General features: G+C 48.7%; 2 protein-coding genes across 4 annotated transcripts in view; one reads left to right on the forward strand and one right to left on the reverse strand.

Moving 5' to 3' along the window:
* Nucleotides 1-3,622: 3,622 nt before the first annotated feature.
* Nucleotides 3,623-12,403, reverse strand: Fsaf1 (40S small subunit processome assembly factor 1). Of its 2 annotated transcripts, XR_012910976.1 has the most exons (8): nucleotides 12,249-12,403; nucleotides 10,360-10,700; nucleotides 6,473-6,529; nucleotides 5,742-5,837; nucleotides 5,533-5,619; nucleotides 4,912-4,964; nucleotides 3,877-4,205; nucleotides 3,623-3,806 (listed from the first exon to the last, which is right to left on the reverse strand). XR_012910976.1 is itself a non-coding variant. In XM_075977673.1 (7 exons), exons 1-7 carry the CDS (start codon nucleotides 12,349-12,351, stop codon nucleotides 4,073-4,075), a joined length of 870 nt encoding a protein of 289 aa, XP_075833788.1. In that variant the 5' UTR covers nucleotides 12,352-12,403; the 3' UTR covers nucleotides 3,623-4,072. The 2 variants fall into 2 exon arrangements, 1 of the variants encoding a protein (XP_075833788.1); XM_075977673.1 differs by having other exon boundaries at nucleotides 3,623-4,205.
* Nucleotides 12,404-12,422: 19 nt separating this feature from the next.
* The window catches only part of Gnpat (glyceronephosphate O-acyltransferase), a 30,886-nt gene continuing 22,720 nt past the window's right edge, over nucleotides 12,423-20,588 (forward strand). For both annotated transcript variants that reach the window (XM_075977671.1, XM_075977672.1), the window contains exons 1-2: nucleotides 12,423-12,681; nucleotides 20,336-20,518. In XM_075977671.1, coding sequence (XP_075833786.1) covers nucleotides 12,607-12,681; nucleotides 20,336-20,518 — 258 coding nt within the window. In that variant the 5' untranslated portion in view covers nucleotides 12,423-12,606. The remainder of the gene's footprint in view (nucleotides 12,682-20,335; nucleotides 20,519-20,588) is intronic.

The following is a 20,588-nucleotide window of genomic DNA, read 5'->3' on the forward strand; positions in this document are numbered from 1 at the left end:
ACTGAGTAGGAATTTAGGGTAAGTCTGAGGAAGAAATTCACCTGGAGCCTGCTCTCTGTGTGGGCTAGGGAATACCAATCCCTTTGAAATGAATGTCCTTGACAGTACCCACTGGCACCTACCCCTCCCCCACAGCTCCTCCTCCCTCACAGTAGGACAGCAGGACCCCAGCCCAGGCTTTTCCTCCTCTGTCCTATCTGGAGACAACTGCCTGGCCTTGGCACTCACGCCGTGTATGGTCCAGGCTGCACCTTCAGTCCTTTGAGGACTCTGTGATCCCAAAAATGTTCTTAGTGGCTCTGTAGGCCCCAGGGGTCCAGAGCCAGGGTGAGCCCTGACACAGGGTGAGCTCTGCAGAGAAGGGGAGAGAAGGGGATGTCCACCTTACTGAGGCCTTTCTCTCGCTCATGTTGCCCTACCCCTTCCCTGGCCCTTTCAGGTCAAGGCCAGAGTGTAGCGTCCACAGTGAATTTTCTTTCCCAGGGGCAGCATGTCAGCCTTAATTCTCTGATTGAGAGGCTTGCTCCTTGAGTGGAGACGTGCTCTGGGTTTGCCCTTGATGAGGCTGTCTCCACCCCCTATGGTCTCTTGTTACAGAGGGGTGAAGAGAATGGATAAAATCATTGGGGGGAATCTCGATATGGGAGTGTAAAGAACACCATCACAGAACTGTGGGAGTGACCCTGGGGTGCTTAATGCTGACATTTTGGGTGGGGCCTGCGTGCTGAAAAGCATTAAGCACCCCTTGTCTGGATCCTCACGATACCAAGAGCACCCCCAGTTAGTGTGACAATCCCAAATACCCAGACATTTCCAGATGCCCCCTTGGGGCTGACCTGGATCTGGGTCATATTGATTTGTTGGGTGTTGACATTCATAGTGTTGGCACCCATTCCTGTGTCACAGAGGAGATCTGTTTCAAAGCCACTGGCCTCATGTTACCCCAACGTAAGAATACTTCACAGGTTTTCAGTGAAGCATGTGAGGACAAAGGGGCTCCCATTTCTGCTCACTGAAGATAGCGGCCAAGCCCACCTCTGTTCTCGGAAAGACTCCTTCCCTCCATTTTTCTTGGCCACATTTTCCAGGAAGGAACAGGGACATCTTAATGGATTTGGGGCCCTCAAGGAGTTAAAGAAATATCATATATTATTAGAAGACATTCAAAGTCCAAACTCTGTTACCCCGGAATAGCCAGTTGTTGGTGACAGCCTGGTACGGCTCTTGTCTGAAGAGGTCCTGAAGAGGTGGAGAGGTTAACTAAGGTAAGAGGGGGCTTGAGGCAGGACGGGAAAGTAGAGCATCTCTCAGCACTTACCCTTAAACTGGCTTTGATGTTGGCTCATGGCATGCATGAGGTGAATATCCTACTTGTTTCCGTGCCTCGGTATCCCTTCCTGCAAACAGGGCTGGTCATGCCAACTACCTCCTCTCTGTACTGTGTGGATCATGGAATAGACTCATCAGCAAGGCCCAGGCTAAATGACTCATTCGGTGGCTCAAACCTGGATAACCACAGTGTCTTCCACCCAAGCAAGTCTTTTCGCATAGCGCCTGGCATTTCAGACACTCACGGGACCACAGCAAGCTCATCCATTAATGGAGAGCCTGGGTTAATGTGACGTGCCCAGGGCCTTGAACAGGCCAAACCCGTCAGCAACCTTCTCTTGAGTGCTAAAAGCATCTGTATGCGGTGTCCCCTAAGCCAAGAAAAGATGTTAGCCAGCCTTTTGCCCCGTTCCTTCCGTTCTGGTCTTTAGGGAATCCCCCTACCCACGGCCTTTCACGTCTGTTTACCCAGCAGTGGGAGTGGCTTTGGGAGACACCTGAGAGTGTTATGACATGCAGCTGAACTGGGACCTCTAGCTTGGGATGGCTAGAGTCAATTTTAGACAGGCGACTGCGGTTGGGACTTGTGGCACAAGCTATGAAGGGCAGGGAGCCTGATCTTTTCCATGAATTGTGCTGAATTCAGGGGAAGGAGCTGGGTGGGACCTGACTCTAAGCAAGGTGATTTCCTCAAGTGGTGCAGCTCACTGAGGGCCCAGCTGTCAACCCAGCCCTGGGAAAGGTCCCAGAGCTTGAGGGCCAGCAGGGTGGCACTGGGCACCAAGCCTTTGTGCGCAGGTCTGAGCAGATGCTACACAGGCCTTGGGATGGCTGATGGAGCTCCTTGCGTGGCCTGTAGTGGCCTTTCCAACTCCAAACCCCCAGAGACTGTACTTCCTAAGTCCCCCACTTTCTCAGCACCAGCAGAGAGTGGGGTGTAGACAAACAGAAAACGTGAATGCATGACGTAGGCTGCCGCCTTTGCACTACACGGCGCTGAGCATGAGAGGTGTTTGTATAATGTTGGCAAAGGAATTTAACAGAAACAGAAAGCTGTGTACTGTTGTTTTGGCCCCATTTTCCTGCCTTTCCTTGCCTTCTCTCCCCACCCTCCCTACCACATTGATTCTGTCCCTAGTGGTTGGTATTTGGTGGCAGCTCTTGGTCCTGTGGCTGTTCATGTTTCACTGAAAACAGAGGGGTGGGAAGTGGTAAGGAACGTAATTTTTTCTAATTTTTGTATAGGTATCCACAAGCGTTTGTATTTTTTGAATTGCAAACACTGTGTTTTCTGGTCTTTAGGGGGTTGGTTGAACTTTCTGTATTACTTTTTGGAAACTTGAGTTTTACCACATTGTTAAACAGATTTGAAATAAATTCTTTTGACACTGCCAACAACTGGAAGACAGGAGTGGTTTTGGTCCCTTCTCCATTTCCACAGACTGGCCCTGGCTGACCACTGGTCATCAGTTTTAGTTTTCTAAGCTCCCAAATCTCAAAGTAAAAATGTGGGTTCAAATTATAAGGCACCATTTTCCACAATAAAGGTATGGTTTCATTTTTAAAATATTGTGTGTGTGTGTGTGTGAGAGAGAGAGAGAGAGAGAGAGAGAGAGAGAGAGAGAGAGAGAGAGAGAGAGAGAGAGAATGTGTGCATATTTGTTCACATATGTGCAGGCTAGAGGTCAACCTCCACTTGTTTTTTTGAGTCAGGTTCTTTATGGGCCTAGCACTTGCCAATTCAGCTGGCCTGGCTGGGCAAGCCCCAAGAATCCACCTGTCCAGCTTTGTTATGGTATCCCTGTCACCTGCTGACATGCCAGTCTCTACTGTCCTCATGCTAACCATAAGGCTACAATGCTCAGCACACATACAAATGAATAACTGAGTGAGGTGGCTCAGTGGGCCTATGACTTCCATACAAACACCATGGCACATGTGCCCTAACATACACACAAAATAAACTTTAAAAATGTCATCTAAAAAAAACTAGCAAATTGGATTCCACCTCATGAGTTGGTTTGGCAATACTTTCGGAGCCACCTGACCAACCTGCTGGCCACGACCTCTAAACCCACATGGTCTCTAAACCCACATCACAGTGCTTACTGGACAAGGAGCCAAACACCTAAGGTGGGAAGTACCAGAATCCTTCCTCACTGGAGATCTCCCTTTAACTTACCTCACTCTCTGAGAAGACGCTGACCCCCAGGTAGGAGTAACATCACTGTAAACACAGCCTTGTGAGGTGTGGGAAACCAGTTAGAACTGCCGTGTGTTACTCAACAGCCAGCCTCATACAACAGATATGTATTTTTGAAAATTCTTACAAAACGGATTTAACACAAAGTAGGTTGACAATAGAACTGCTTTTCCGGAAAACTGAAAGATGACAAAGTTCTTAGTTCTTTCATGACATAGTAGCACTGCTATCAGAAGTCCAAAAGTCCTGGCCGGCACTCAGCAGGTCACCACCACTGCGGAGAACAACCTCTCCAGCACAGGGGAGTGGAGCCTGGGCCTGGCCGGCACTCAGCAGGTCACCACCACTGCGGAGAACAACCTCTCCAGCACAGGGGAGTGGAGCCTGGGCCTGGCAGGCACTCAGCAGGTCACCACCCTGTTTATCCGTTTTGCTCCTCATGAAGAGACCCCGAGGGACATGAAGTGCGGTCTGCAGTTCAGTGGTCCTGTGTCAGTGCTTGTCACGGTTCCTACTCCTCTCTGGAGCTGACAAAGTTCATCATTTTGCTACTCTGGAAGAATTTATTTTCCTGATATCAGCGTGGCTTAGAATCAATGTCCCATTTCTGAATTTTCCAACTTGTCCAACTTTTCCATTTGACAAAATGCTGGGAGCCGACTTCTTGGATCTCCTGTGTTGACAGTAAGAGAAGGGTGCCAGGCAGTTAGAGCAAGGACCACAGGCGTGGATTCCTCTTCTTAGGCAGGCCCTACCACAACTGCACTGGTCTCTCGCTCCACAAGGTGCTGAACACTATTTCAGGGTGACCCTTCCTCTTTGCTCTCAGTTCCTGACAGACGTCACCTCCCTGAAGTGACCTCCAGCTCAACCCTCCAAGCTAGACTGAAGCCTCTTTACAGGACTCGCTAGCACCAGACATCACCAATTTGCTTTCACAGTTGGAGGCTTCCCTCACTGCCATGCCCCTCAAGGGACAGGGCTCCCTCAGGGTGACGTCCCCTGGGCACCAACTCTTACCTGGCGCAGAATGGGCACTCAGTTGACAAAGACACTGCTGTGAGAAAGGGCTACGATGAAGAGCCCAGACTGGAGCACGGCGCCCACGAGAGGAATCCTCACCCAAAGCTAAGACAAGTACCAGGCCCTTTCCCACTATTTCCCCATTTCACATCAAGAAGCTCCACTGTGACTGTGGCACATTAGGCCAGCCACGGCGAGCTCAGATTCTCACGCATCGCTGGGGCAGTTTTCTAATCACCTCTTCACAGGCCCAAGCAGGTAACTAGAGGGCTGGGATGCTGCACTCACGCACGGGCCCACGAGAACCAACCACAGACCTGGCCAGGGACGCCCCAGCATCTGTGGCCACTACCCACCTGTCCTCCTGTACTTTCCTCTTCTTTTTCTTGAAAATGTCTGTGTCCCGGGCCTAAATCAGCAAAGACAATGAATCAGTAATGGATGGTAAATATTCACAACAGGGCAGCAAGTTTGTGACAAAAAGCCACATAAATGTCATCATTTTTTAACATTTTCAAGTGGGTTTAGTAAACATAAGCCAACAAGTCTCACTCTGACCTGTTACGAAATGCACAGGTATCAGAATCCGGTAGTGTACACCCGTGACTGTACTCAGACGGCAGAGGCAGTGGAGGGCAATTCTAAGCCAGCCTGGGTTACACACTGAGACCCTGTCAGAAACCCCAAGTGTCATGACCCCTCAGGACAACCATAGTCGAGCACCAGCACCTGCTGGGCACGTGGTGGGCACTCAACAGACACTGTGGCAATGACCTTTGGCCTCAAGGCCAGCCTCACCTTCTCCATGACCAGGCCAGATGCCTCAGCTGGCATGATGAAGCTCAGCTGATATAACTGGGGGCTGGGAGGGGGTGTTAGGCAATGTTGGTGTCCCTACTATCTGGCAAGCTAAGCCCGCCTGCAGGCAGCCATGAGACAGCCAGCCCTGCTTAGCAGAGTAAAGAGCAGACACCCACCAATCTCTCTTCTTCTTCCTGCGCTCTCCTCTTCTCTTTGATTTGTTGCTGTAAAACCTTGTAATTCACGTAACTTCTTTTGGGAGCCTGACAGGAAAGAATAAAGACACGCCATCCATTTTTCTCCTACAAGTAAGAAAAGGGCAGTCCCAGCAGCGCCCCTGGGCTACCCCTTCCCCTAGGTCTGACCATGGCAGGCAGCCCCTCACCTTAGCCCCCAGCACGATAGCTCGCTCCCGTTCCAGGACTCTCTCTTTTCCTTTGCCATAGCCCGTGATCCCAAAGCGGTGTACTTCCAAACGAGCCTGTTGGTGCACAATAGTCAGACCCACATGCCAACAACTCCCCCGGCAGCAGCCTCTCAGCCACACTGCCCCACAGCCGGGACCCTGCAGTGGTGCCGTGGCCGAGGAAGCACCAGCAGATTCTTGAACCCCTGCGCTCTTAGTGTTCCCTCCTTGTTTAATCCCACAGCTGAAGCAATGATTATCTCTGCGTGAACTAGTGACAGTATTGGGATTCAGGCAGCACTCAGTGCTGTGAATGGATGCTCTCCACCAAGCCAGTTCCGAGAGGCAGCCACTTAGATGAAAGTGCCTCTCCAACATGCTGTCCACACGGGAGCGGACCACAGCAGGGCAAACACAACTGTTCTCTAAGTTGCTGAGTGGCTTCCTCCTGTCCTTTTGTCAGGCATCTTAGAAACCAGCTGCACTGTGAAAGGATGCGCGTCTTTCTGACTTGCCACTGTATCACCGGCCATTGCGCTGTAACCCTGTGCTAGTCAAGTCAGTCATGTGAACATCCTGAGACTAGGGTCACCATTTCCCTAGCCTTGAGACAAGACTCTGCAGAAGGTTGGCGCTGTGTTAAAGCTGACAGTTCAAAGTCAACAATGCAAACCTTAAAAAGGAACTAAAAGTTACCTCAAAATGCTTACCTTTTCTAGGTTAAATTCTTGAATACCCACATCTTTTTCAAGGGCCCTTGTTTTATCCTATAAGGAAACAAATTCTTATTAGAAACTACCAGTTAGCCAGGTATGGCAGCCCACACCTGTAATCTGAGAAGAGGCAGGGAAGTGGCTACAAGTGTGAGGCCAGCCTGGGCTACATCATAAAACCTTATCTTGAAACAAACAACCCAACAACTGTGCATATGTGTATAAAATAAAAGTCAACTCCCCCAGGAAAATAAGTGTTGGAAAGGATGTCAAGAAACTGAGCCCTTATAGACTGTAGGCAAAAATGCTAAAGGTACGGCTGCTATGGACAAGGTGCGGCACTTCCTAGGAACAGTAAACGCAGAGCGGGCAGGTACACGGATGTTCACAGTGGCAGTGTTCGCAGCAGCTAAAACACACGGGCACCCAGACGTCTACAACAGATGAACAGGCTAAGTGGTTCATGTTCGGCTTCTTGAGGAGAGGCATCTCTGGACTGGGATGTAGCTCAGCGGCAGAGTGCTAATCTAGCAAACATGAGTCAACGCCACACAAAATAAACCAAAGAGCAGAATTCTGATACATGCCATATCATGGATGAGGAGGGCACTGTGATACAAGCCACAGAGTACAAGAAGTGACCCATTCCAGAAGGGGCACTGCCATTTAAGAGAGAGAGCAGAAGAGGAGAGGAAGGGGGACAGCTGCAGCCCTGCACGAGGAAAATGGCGGCAACAGCTGCTCACCAGTAATAAGTTATGTACCAAGCTGTTGAGTATTTCATCACAAAGAAAAGCTGGAAAAGAGCCTTGAAGCCAGCCACCATGTAAGTACCAATTCTACATGCTGCCGAAATCTTTAGAGCTTGCAGAGAAGAGGTGGAGAGCATGCTTTTGTTTTGAAATGCTATTTATTTTATGTGTGTGCACCCCGCCCTCCCAAGAGAAGAAAATGTCACTGCTGGACTAAGGTGACTCGACTCTGGGGAACAGTGCTTTCCACAAAGCCTAATGACCCGAGTTTATTCCCTGGGTCCAACATGGTGGGAGGAGAGAATGGGCTCCTATAGGTTGTCTTCTGATCTCCACACAGATGCACCATGGTACCCACTACCTCATGCACAAACAAATAAAATGTAATAAAAATCTAGGTGGACAAACTTAAAATTATTGAAATGTCCAGCTGGTCTCCAGTTAAGAGTGGGTGTGGTAGGTAAATACTCTTTTTCTCAAAGGAAGGTAGTTTTGGAAAGAGTAGGGGCCAGGGTGAAGTGCCTCAACTAGATGACTCTCTTCCTGACTTCAAGGGAGCTCAGGATGAAGAGGGTGAGCTGGGTAAGCACTCTGTGGCTATTTGGCAACAAACTGGGGAGGTGTCTTCAGGTCTGGTGATCCTCTGGCTCCTCCCACTGGTCTTACAAAGGCCACAGAACCTAATAAATCTGTATTCTATCTCCCAAGCAGTAGCAGAGTACATAGCCTGGAAGCCTGAGAGCCTGGGATGGACCCTGGCCTGGTGCTTGCTTCAGATCCACAATCGTTTCTCTAGATGGCCTGGGTCAGGTTCTGACTGCAATACTGAACACTGACAGGCACAGGACCTTCAGCTGGACTGAGAACTCATCAGCACACCCTCCATGACAGCTGAGACGTATCTCAGATGGAGAGGCTTGCCTGTGTGCATGGGCCCTCCCTGTTCCATCCCTAGCACCAGGGAAATAAACCAAATAAAAGTCATGCCAAACAGGACAGACAGTGATTTTTGAAGGCCTTATAAGGTTTGTCTGCTAAACAAATTTGTATTTATCTAAAAACCAAACGGAACCCTGTCAAGCTGTGCTCACATGCTCTGAGTGGCATGTGTGGTAAGCAGTGCACCTGACTGCAGACCAGACAGCACCTCAGCAGGCACCAGGCTTCTCTGTGCAGCAAACACTTGCAGGAATCAGGAGGAGTTAGTGAGGCAAGAAGGGGTCAGTGGACGGGAACAGCACCTCAGCAGGCACCAGGCTCCTCTGTGCAGCAAACACTTGCAGGAATCAGGAGGAGTTAGTGAGGCAAGAAGGGGTCAGTGGACGGGAACAGCACCTCAGCAGGCACCAGGCTCCTCTGTGCAGCAAACACTTGCAGGAATCAGGAGGAGTTAGTGAGGCAAGAAGGGGTCAGTGGACGGGAACAAGCACCTCAGCAGGCACCAGGCTCCTCTGTGCAGCAAACACTTGCAGGAATCAGGAGGAGTTAGTGAGGCAAGAAGGGGTCAGTGGACGGGAACAAGCACTAGCTTGTGGGGACCGATGGCAACGGCAGGGGCAGTACTGACAGTGGAGCATAGAGAGAGGACACAGGGCCCCTTCTCTTCACCCTTCATTCCTGCTTTCTGTCCCCACCTTTTTGCTCTGAAACAGCATCTCTTACGTAGCCTAGGCTACTCTTGAACTTACAGAGATCTGCCTGAAGGCGGGATTGAAGGCGAGCACAGCCACACCCTGCTTTGGTCCCTTTTTTAGCTAGGCCACTGAGGCACTTAAGATTCACGGCGACAGTGGAGACTGAGCAGCTTGAGGGATGTGAGGACAATGCCACTGACACTGCCCTAGGAGCCAAGTGCCAGCTGAATGGCTTCAGGCGACCTGACATACTTACTGCCTGACAAAGCCCATGTCCTTCCTCTCACAAAGCTGCACTCCCATTAAGAAACAGGTTCTTAGCCGGGTGGTGGTGGTGCACGCCTTTAATCCTGGCACCCAGGAGGCAGAGGCAGGCGGATCTCTGTGAGTTCGAGGCTAGCCTGGTCTACAAGAGCTAGTTCCAGGACAGGCTCTAAAGCTACAGAGAAACCCTGTCTTGAAAAACCAAAAAAGAAAAGACACGGGTTCTTTCATTTGCTCCCCAAGTCTGTCTAGGCTACCCCATTTCAAACCCAGATCACTGAGCGGTACCCCTTCCTCACTCTGTTGGTTGTAACTCACTGCAAACAAGAAGCAGATGACCTCCTGCCTCCGCTGGGAATGCTGTGCTGTCACAGCTCCCCACATACTTAATTGATCTTTGCTATGTTTTGTTCTGACTGAAGACCTCATCGTGTAGCCGAGACTGGCCTAGGACTGGCTGTGAAGCGAGACTAGCTTGACTTCATGGAAATCCTCCTGAGTTTGGGCACGATCGGCATAAGGCATCACACCGGGCTGTCTTCATGGATTTTAAAGTACAACATCCTACAGCTGCCTCTAAGACCTGGGAAGGGCTGGCTTCCGCAGCTTCTGTGCGTCACCTCATGCCACTGTCCCCTCTGTCCTACTTCTGCTAGTCTTCCAGCTCTTGGAACCAGTCAGGCGCCTTGCACCCAAGGGGGGTTGGCAAAGCTGTTTCTTCTGCTTGCGCGGCTTTCCTCTTCCCCTGAGTACCATTTAATACGAGCCTGACCACCCCACCCAGAGCAGGCTCTGCCTGCTCCTCTCAGCACCGCTTGTTTACCTTTATAACTTCATAACCACAGGGACAACACAGCACCCACACGTTCCACTGCTGGTTTCTAGGGAGCCAGGCAGCAGGCACACAGTGACTGTGGAACGGAGCCCGTGGTCGCTGCACTAAAGCAGGGAAGCCTGCCGAGTGCACTTGCAGCTGTGGGCGACGGAGCAGAGCAGCACTAAAGCCACGTTCCCAGAGACACCCAAAAGCCCCAGACGAGACGCACAACACAGCTTCACTGTGGAATTTATGGCCTGGGCCTAGGCTCTAGGCGAAAAGGTCATTGTCAGGGCTTCGGTGGGGCCAGACAGCTGGACTATTTCCAAAATAGTCTTTTCCTTTCTCTAGTTCTCCAATTCTGTTACTGTCTAATGGTAACCTGATCACACAGGTACAGACCAGACGATTCATTACCTTTGCATGCTCTTCTTGACCCGGTTTTGGTTTTCTTTTACTTCTGCTTTGAAACTCCACCACTTCCACGAGCCTGCTGTTGTTCTCTGGGGCAGAGAGCGACACTGCATTAGTATCAGGGACTTCTGCTCCTGAAGGGGGTGCTGAGGGGGCAGCGGAAGCAGAGTGTAGCTCTTCTCTGAGTTCCTTGAAAAAGCTGGAAGCACTCTTCCTCTGGCCCTTTACGAGAGATCCAGGAAGGGGGAGTGGCGCTGCTGTAACCTCTGCTGTGGTCTCCACGTCTCTCTTCTTTTCTCTCTTCTTCTTGATCCTTTTAGGCTCTGTTTCACCTTCCGTCTCTCCTGTTTGTTTCAACATAAAAAAAAAATAATGTAAAAACGATTTTGGTTTTAGTTAACACCAATACCAAAGGAATGTTACTGTGCATCTGGCCCAGACACAAGCACCCATCTGCACAAAGAAAGAAACAAACCGCTTGGGGAGGTTTGATCCCCAGGACCCACATGGTGGAAGCAGAGAGCTGACTCCCGTAAGTTGTTTCCTTATTTCACCATGGTGCGGTGACAAATACATAAATAAATATAACTTGAAAAGTAAAAACACAACTTAAAAGATACAAATTGTTTTCCTTCCAGTAAATTGCTTTTGCACCATTTTTAGACATCAAAATGCTCTTTCATGCCTATTTCATGACTAGGTAGCTGTGCACCTCTGACTTGTATGAAAATAATTGCTCTTGTCCTCACACTTGCTGCTCATCCAGTGACATTCGAGCTGTGGTTCCCAGGACTGCGACCTGCCATTTGCCCATCTGTTATATTAAAAACACCTGGCTCTACATTAGTATTTCTTTTTATCATATTACAGGGTTACAAGTACCTGCCCCAGGCTTCCTGTTTTCTTTCCGCTATGAATTCAAGAGAATCCAGGAAAACTGCCTTAATTTAAATACCGCTACTTTCTACTAAATTTCGCATCTTCTGTTTGTTTCCTCTGCTCAGACTCTCTAAATAGAGACCTGAAATTTGAACCAGAAGTCTAGGCCTCGTTACTGACCTATGTGCACAAGAGCTCTCTAAACACCAGCTATGTACTCACTAAACGTGTACTTGGAGCCAATCTGACTCTGGCAGTATGGATATAAAAATGAGTCCGGAACACTGGCGCAACTAACAATGAATCCCAGCAGATGTGGCCATAAGTCATTTTAAAAATTAGTCATAAAACTAGTGAAAGTCGACGCCAAGAGCTGTCCGTCCTCCACTCCGTGGACACAAGAGAACCTACATAGGACAAGTCAAAGCGGCGCAAACTATGTTATTAGGCCCTAAGCCTTTAGATCCGAGCTCTGAAAGGTAACGTTTAACAAGCTCCGTTAGCCTGTGGTGCTTGTTTCTCTGTAACTAATATGTATATAAGGGTTGCTCTGACAGTTAATGGGGGAACGCACAACAAGAGCTTGTACATCTGGTACGTTTTTCCACCTTCTAAGCTATTTTTTTTAACCATGTAAGCAAGCTTAGAATTTCGAGCAACAGCTCCAAAATAAATATAATACAGAGTTTGCAACGTGTTTGTTTCTAAAAGTCAGGCAATCTGCATGTGGGCTCTTCAGCCTGCGAGTGTCTGTCCTTTTGCCAAAGTGCCAGACAGCTGCCTGTCTTCAGTAACACGCTTCGATTTTTCTTTCCCACACAGCGAGAGAGCGAAAGGTCAACCAAGATGTGGGTGAGAAGGTCTCAGAGAGGGAGACGCCGCAGGAGTAAGGCGGGCCGGCGTGGCGCCAGGAGATCGGGTGACCCGAACCGGTTCCGGGTAGCCCGCGGTCCTGCCGCGGCTGGAATGCGATCCGCTGTCCTCAGCCGTCTCCTCTAGGGAGCCAAGCTCACCCAGGTCGTAGAGGGTCCGCAGCACCTCATCCAGGAGTGTCTCAGTGCCAGGAGGCTCTGCGGAGTCCGATTCTCGTTTCTCCGCCGCCGCCGCCATGGGCATCTGCAAGGATCTTCAAATCCAGCCCACAAGGCGGCACTTCCGCTTCCGGCGCTCCTGCGCGTGCTCCGCGGGAGGCCCTGCGCGGCCTCCGTCCTGGCTAAGATGGCGGCGCCCGGGGTCCCGTGCGGTGGCCGTCCTGAGTGCCACCGCCCTGGGCGGCTTGGAGCCGCCCCGTTCGAAAGAACCGCCCCCAGCCGCTGCTCCACAACCGCGTAGTAGACAAGCCCAGGCCCCGCCCGGGACGGCAGCCGCACCATGGATGTTCCTAGCTCTTCCAGCTCTCGCTTCTCTGTCGGCTCGGCCAGCCCCGGCGCTGTGCTCGTCTACGCGGTAGGCGCCTCTGGGAACCGAGGCCCGGGGGGACATCTCGGGAAAGGACAGCCCCTCCTGAGCCCTGTAACCCCCCTCCCCCAGCCTCTGTCTTAGAGAGCGGGTCCTGACGCCCCTCTGTGCAGGATTTGGGTACTTGGCTTGGTATCCACAGCAACCATGTGTCTGCGTCTGGGTAAACGTGTCTGCTTTTCCAAGTTCCTGTCCATGGTGGCTCCTCTTTCCCTTTCCCCTCTCAGGCCTGGAGCCCGGCACACCAGCACGATGGAAGACTTGCAGGCTCCCCCGTCCATCGAGGGCGGATCGGCCGACTTCTGCCGGTTGAGAAGACCTAGCCCGAGAAGACTTGTCTCTCCACCTCCCGCCTTTTTTTTTTTCCTGAAGTATTTTTGGGAGAAAAATATTCGGCTAGAATATGCGAGTAGAGTTTTTAACACTCTAATTTAGGATGACTTGGAGCTTCTGGAAATTACTGTCTTCTATTTTTTTACCCAAGTTGTTGAATAGGTCTCCCATTGCCAGTGGCTTCACCCCTACTTGCCTCGACACCCCCCATGCAGAATTACTTCCTCTTCTGGTTTGAACTGGTGGTTTGCTTGGTTTGGTTTCCAACAGAATGCTGGTTGCTTGCAATATTCATGAGCTTACAATATTCATTATCAAGGCGGAAACTTTGTACCCCTTCATCCCGTGAGATTGTACAATGCAGGAGGACGATTTATTTTTATGTGTATGAGTGTTTACTTGCATGTTTATATTTGCCCTTGGTGGTGTCTGGTGCGGCAGAGGCCAGTTCTGGAAACCGAGTTAAAGTTGCTGTGACCTGCCATGTGGGTGCTGGGAAAAAAATGGCTCTTATTTCTTGGAGCCGTCGCTGCAGCTCCGGGGAAATTTATTTTTAATAGTTTATTTTTGAAGCAATGTTTGTGGTTTGTACTCTGGATTGGCAGTGGCTATGAAGCCCCCAGGCTGTCCTGCACCTTGCAGTTCTCCCTAACCTCCAGAGAACCAGGATTGCAGATCTACACCACCACCCTTGGCAAGTAGTGCTTTGAAAAGGATATTTCCATGGCATGGTAGTTAGCACCACTTTCTGATTTAAGTCCAGTATAGTGTAGTGTTAGCTTGTGTAGAAATGTCAAAAGTGGAAAAAAAAAAACCATGTAAGAGCAAAGCAAACAAACCTCCTGATTTCTAGGAGAATAATGCTACCTTAAGAGTAGGATATCTTTTGGAATGTGGGCAAACTGCTTTCACTGTCTCTTAAGAAGTTTACATTTGGGGCTGGAGAGATGGCTCGGGTTTTGAGCACTGGCTGCTCCTGTAAAGGACGCAGGTTCAGTTCCCAGCATCCACATGGCAGCTCACAAGTGTTACATCCTCACATAGACATCCATTCAGGCAAAACACCAGTGCACACAAAAATAAATATTTTTTTTTTAAAAAAGAACTTTACCTTTATGTTTGCTGTGAACTGCTGCCTTAAAGCTTATGGTTGACTTCACCACACAGTTCTCTGGTGGGAAATCCATCACCGTTTTACAGCTTGTTATTCCAAAGCAGGCGTGCTGGGAAAGGGGATTGTTGTGTAGATCCAACTCAAGACGTTTTTTGGCCTTTCAGTATGTGTGGGGGGTGGGATTTCCCTTGCAGGTTAATAAAAAGGAGTTGGTTCTTACTTCATCTATATATTTTTTTAATCATGAGATTTTTGTCAACTTTCCATGTGAGTAACAAGGCAGTTGGCCATGAGTGTCCCCTGCCCTTTTCCGTTTGGTGCCACCACTGCCTGGCTCGGTCTCCTCCTGGCTGTTGTTGTGCCCGCACAGCTGAGGATCATGAGAGCCTCCTTCAGACTGCCAGCTTCTTCCACCACCCTGTTCATTGTGCACTGCTTTCTGTCCAATCGGTAGTTCTGTAGTGACATCACAATATTGCTAATGATCAGCAGTGCCCGAAATCCCCCAGTTGCTGTTCTCAGTGCCAAAGACTGCCTGACCTCTCAGGACACCCGAAGTGGTCAGTGTGCACAGGTAGTCCAGTTAAGTGGAATAAATTAGGGTAGTAATTAAAGCATGCATTGGATGCTGTTGGAGTCAAGGGAAGGGGCATCTGGTTTATTTGGGGACTTGAGAAGGTATCTAAAAACAACACCAAAACTGAGTTTCTGTTGTATGAATACTGGGAGGTGGGAATCACTGAAGTAACAATGTAAGAAAGTCACTGCCTTGCGTGTGTGGGGAGGCTGAATGCAGAATGATGAAGAAAACATAAGACAAAATTAAGAACATAAGCAAAAGGTGTTTCTGAAAAGAAGCAAATGGTATCTTGGGTATCCTGGTATCAATAGGTGTTTCTGAAAAGAAACAAAGCACATCATGGGTGTTCTGGGCATTGGTGGCTTTCATCAAGGATTAAATCTTCTCTGTATTTGTGCTCTAGAAAGTCTAAGAAAACCATTAGGCGCCGGGCGATGGTGGTGCACGCCTTTAATCCCAGCACTCGGGAGGCAGAGGTAGGCGGATCTCTGTGAGTTCGAGACCAGCCTGGTCTACAGAGCTAGTTCCAGGACAGGCTCCAAAGCCACAGAGAAACCCTGTCTCGAAAAACCAAAAAAAAAAAAAAAAAGAAAAGAAAAGAAAAGAAAAGAAAGAAAGAAAAAAAAAAAAGAAAACCATTAGGCTCTGGCGTGATTATCTGCATTAGTAATATCTTTCTCTCTGAAGATTATAAGAAGGAAGAAACTCAGGGTGGGGTAGATATGTGATTCATAAGCGTGGAGATCAGTTAGGACAAATGGCCAATGCGGTTGAGGGGGTGAAGCCCAGTGAGGCTGGGAAGCATGGAGCATGATGGTTTTATGTGATACTTTGGACAGGAGATCCTTTGCCCTGGGAACCAGTTGTGTCTAGGACCTGGGAAAGTGGGGGCAGTATGAAGTAGGCCGTTGGGTTCCCGTGGTTTGGCAACTGGGCAGAGGCTGATCTCTCAAAGATAGGAAGGACAGGGGAAGAACAGGTTTAGTCAGGTACAGAGCAATTTCGGTCTGGGATGCAAACTTGTCAGCTGTGGATTACCATGGTCTGGACCAGATACATCCTAAATGTTTGGTAGGCTTCTGAGTAGAGTTGGGAATGTGGTCCCCAAGCAAAAGAAGAGGGTGAGACTGAGAATGTGGATTTGGCAAGTCAGGGGCAGGTAGGCTGTATCTGAAGCTAGAAGTGCACTCTTTCTCTGAGACTTGGTGTGTGTGAGAGTTCCAGTATAGGGTCCATACTTAGGGTATCTCAGCTCAGACTCCAAATGATCTGCCAGTTGCTCCTGCTCTGGTTTTTACCAGTCTAGTCCTGCTTACTGTACCTCATCACCCTGACTTTGTATTTCTCAGGATGGAAGTGTGCTGTCTCTTCAAAATGCTCACGGTCCCTTCTGTGTGGCAGAACTTTGTATTGCTGACTCTTTAATATCAAAGACCCAAATCAAACATTTCATGAACCACTCAGTATAAAGTACTTCCTCGTTAACACCTGTTTTGTCTTCTGAGCTCATTCAGTGGTGAATCACAGCAGTCCTTGTACTGGCTGGCCAGAACTGATTGTTAAACATTCATGGCATTTGTTAGCCCATTGGTAAAACGTAGCCATTAATGAAAACTGAGGGTTAAGTCACATAAATTTATACTTAAATACATTTTATACAAAATAAAAATAAGTATGACCAAACAGCATTTCCCAGTTATTTACTAAACCTTACTGTTCTCTCTGTTTGGAAGTTGTCCTCTTCGGGGAAGGTGGCACACACTCTTGTATCATCTCATGCCGCTGTGCCTCTTGGTTATTCTGTGTGCTCTGACCTGATGGAGTAGAGTGCTACAGAGTGCCAAAGCCTGGGCTCCGGTGCAGGCCACTGACAGCTTCCTACCTGCCAGTGGACTCTCTCAGTGACCTGATCTTGTTGGTCTGTGCAGAAGGGCATGCTTTTCTCTGGATAGTGTCTGCTTGCCCTGTCACTGCTGGATTCCAGTCTGTAGCAAGAGGCCTGGTGTATAGTGAACCCTTGGGCCTCTTGCTGAAGGAAAACAGTGGAAAGGGAGGTTGTGGGAGGGCCCAAGGTGCAACCTGAGGTGGGGGCGTGCTTCAGCTTGACCTTCCTATTGGATTCTCATTTGCACTGTGTTCTTGGGTGAGAAGCCATTTGAATGTGCTTACTTGCTGGCAGTAAGTGCTGCTCCAACGTGCTGCAATCCTTTGCACAGGAGGGGCAAGTGGTGGAGATCATGCTTTCCTGGGATGGTTAAAAGGCATGGGCTTAGCTTTACAGGAACTAGAGAATGATGGGGGTTGAGGGGTAGTGGTTGCCAAACCTACTTGTCAAACTTTCTCAAAATATATATGCCCTGCTGATAATGATGCTGTCCTCTTTCTACCCCTAAGAACACTAAAGGGAAGTTTCCAAGCTCTCCCTTGCCCTTACCTTATATAACAGTAGTTTGTTGAGTCCAAGTTTGAACTGTTGCTTTATTCATGAGAATTGTAAAGTTCAAGAAGGTTTTCCAGCCTTATGCGCAAAAGCCTATGATATGTTAGGATGGCTGTAATTGGCAACATGGCTAGATGCTAATGACGTGTGCTGCCTTTGGGTTGTTAACATTCATAGATATGCAGGTACGGTGTGTGAGCACATGTGTATTAGATGTGAATAGCAGGCAGAGAAGGTCCTGAGCAAGGTGTGAGTGATTGTATGGAGAGTTCTTGAGAGCATCTCAGAAGCTGATGCTGCAGCAGGCACAGCAGAGCCACGGGACCATCCACAGATGCCCAGAGGATGCCAGCAAGGGCCGTGGCAGCCCAGCACATAAGCAGTGGGCGAACAGGGTCTCAGTGGACATAATAGATCTTACCTGATTGTGGAAGTGACTGGCTTTATTCTGTTTGTTTGGGACAGAGTTTCTCTGTGTAGCTTTGGAGCCTGTCCTGGCACTCACTCTGTAGACCAGGATGGCCTTGCACTCACAGCGATCCACCTGCCTCTGCATCCCGAAAGCCCTGGGATTAAAGGCGTGCGCCACCACCACCCTCCTTGACTGGCCTTATTCTGAGGAGCTCGCTGAAGTATTTTAAAATGTGAGGAATAACCTGTATTTTGAAAAGCTTGCCATTGGCTGGCAGAAGGATTGACTTGGTACATTTAGGCAAGGAGTCTACTGAGATTAGAGTATAAGCTGCCGGGTAGCCTAGCTGAGGGTAGGGTCTGTACTAGCAGGGTTGGGTGGAATGAGGCCCAGAGGTTAGCTGAGATGGCGGTTAGCGGTTACGGTTTCAGGAAAGTGATGATGGCTTAGAGCTGAGACCCGAAGGGGATGGGTTTTTGAGAAGTGTTGGGAATCTAGAATGTATGATAGGAGAAGAGAATCAGGTGCAAGATTTGGGGAGCACATGGAATTTGTGTTTTAAGCTTGCTGCAGGGCCATGGAAGTGACTCAGTGGTAGAGCATTTGCCTGGTGTGTATGCTAAAAACATACAGATTTCATCTGTAGCTCCCCCCCCCCCCACAAATAAGACAAAAGGAGAGGAAACAAAGCAAAACAACAAAAATCCACCAGCAACAAAGTCCAGTGGAATAGGTGAGTGTGCCCAGCAGCTGTGGGAGGCTGGAGACAAGGGCTGCAGGAGGTAAGCTCTTGGGCCTGTGAGGAAGAAAAAATAATTTGTAGTTTTGAGGGGGAACACTCCCCCAGGTTAAAAGCCACTGCACTGGAGGAAGGCTGGGAATTATTCTACTGTTGATGAGAGAGCCCTGGATTAAATACCAATGTGGGGACATTTCCCTGGAGGTCAGGAAAGAAGACTAGGAGATACTGGCCCAGCCAAAGCAAAGACTCACACTAAAAATGCCATGGTTGTGTTAAGAACAGTTGTATATTTTCATAGAATTCCAGGAGTGAGATACAACTGAGCGCCACATTAAGACTATAACACTAAAGATACAACCTGAGCACGCCACATAAGACTATAACACCAAACTAGAGGAAGACAGAAATAATGGAAACATTTACGGCAAGGGGGTGTTTATAACATATAAAAAAATCAAGTTGACAGTCTCAGTGTGTGTCTGATGGGAGAGACATGTCCCTGTGCTTAGGAACAAGCATTCCTTAGAGGAGTCTCACACTAGGGGATTATACATAAAGTTTGAGATTTTTGTTGTTATTTGCACTTTCCCTGCATTTTCTGAATTTTTCAAGTGAGCACAAGTCACTTTGGTAGTTCAAAAACTGAAGATATTATTAAACATGGTAATTATGTAATAACTAAGATGTTTTAAATCAGTATTTGCTATTTAAATCAGTATTTGGGGATACAAATAAAGAAGAAAAGTAATTTTTTTTTTTTTGGTGACTTTTAGAGACAGGGTTTCTCTGTAGCTTTGGAGTCTGTCCTGGAACTAGCTCTTGTAGACCAGGCTGGCCTCGAACTCCAGAGATCCGCCTTCCTCTGCCTCCCAAGTGCTGGGGTTAAAGGCATGCACCACTGCCACCCGGCAGAAGAAAGGTAAATTATAATTGGCATGGCCCCTGTTTTGAATAAGATGTACACATATTTCTGTAGGTATAAATAAACAAAATAAGGAAACTACTTCTTGTTATAGTGCTGAAAGTGCTTCATGTTGCCGTAAACGAGCATAACAGTCGTTGTAAGGAGCCTCAGATGCCAAGTATGTCTCTGCTGTTTGGAAGCTGAGGGCCTCCCAGGAGGCGGGTGACCCGGAGCCTTGGTTTCCTATGGACTGGGGAAGACAGCTGCTCAGAGGTTGGAATGGAGATTGTTCTTGAGCATGTCAGACTCTGAGAACAGCGCTGGCGCCAGGAGCTGGCAGCGTTCACTGCAGTCATTATCGTTAGCACTACTCATGACTTGATCAGGAAGCACCGTTCTAGGAGCACCCTGGACTCTGAAGCACGTGTGAGGGCTTGGTGGATGGAGACCAACCGGGCCCACAGGAACTGAGTGCAGGTGATGAGGTAGAACAGACTGCTTCTTTTATGACATAGTTTCCCACCTCTGGAAGACAAGGACTGTAGAGGCTTGCACCGCCACATCCAACTTAGTTTGAGGCTTCTTTTGTTGTTGTTTGCTTTTTTGAGACAGGGTTTCTCTGTGTAACTAATAGCTCTGGCTGTCCTTGAACTAGCTCTTGTAGACCAGGCTGGCCTCGAACTCACAAAGGTCTGCCTGTCTCTGCCTCCTGAGTGCTGGGATTAAAGTGTGCCACCACTGCCAGGCTTTGAGGCTTCTGATACATGTTTTGAGATATATGTGTGTGTGTGTGTGTGTGTGTGTGTGTATTTTATGCTAAGTAGAGGCAGACCAAACAGGTTTGTCAATGTGGTGCTGCGTTTACAAAGATAGCCATCAGAATATGCTGGTCAGTAGGCTGAGGTCTCTGTCAGTCGTGGAATGCTTGTAAACCATGTAATAGTTGAGTATCGGCTTATTGATCGCGGTATTGACAGTTTTTTCTCTGTCTAGGACTCTAATAGTAGAATACTCTTGCTTGGGTGTCGTGAGGCAAACATTTGGGTGGAGTGAAACCTGAGTAATCTGCCCTGTTTCCATAGGTGCTCCTCACTTTCTTCTGTTTCCTTCTTCACAGAAAGAGCTCAAAAAGTGGGATGAGTTTGAAGATATCTTAGAGGAGAGGAGGCATGGCAGTGACTTGAAATTTGCCATGAAGTGCTACACACCCCCCTTGTATAGGGGAGTCATCCCCTGCAAGCCAAGTGATATCAAGTCCATTGTTCTCAATTCTGAAGAGATGCACTATGTCATTAAGCAGGTAAGAACATCGTTCTTCAGGCACAGCCAGCCTCCTCCACTGGAAGTGGGTCCTTCTTGCTTCCCTGAAC

The sequence above is a fragment of the Microtus pennsylvanicus genome, chromosome 6, assembly GCF_037038515.1.
Source record: "Microtus pennsylvanicus isolate mMicPen1 chromosome 6, mMicPen1.hap1, whole genome shotgun sequence".
In the NCBI taxonomy this organism is placed as follows: Eukaryota; Metazoa; Chordata; class Mammalia; order Rodentia; family Cricetidae; genus Microtus; species Microtus pennsylvanicus.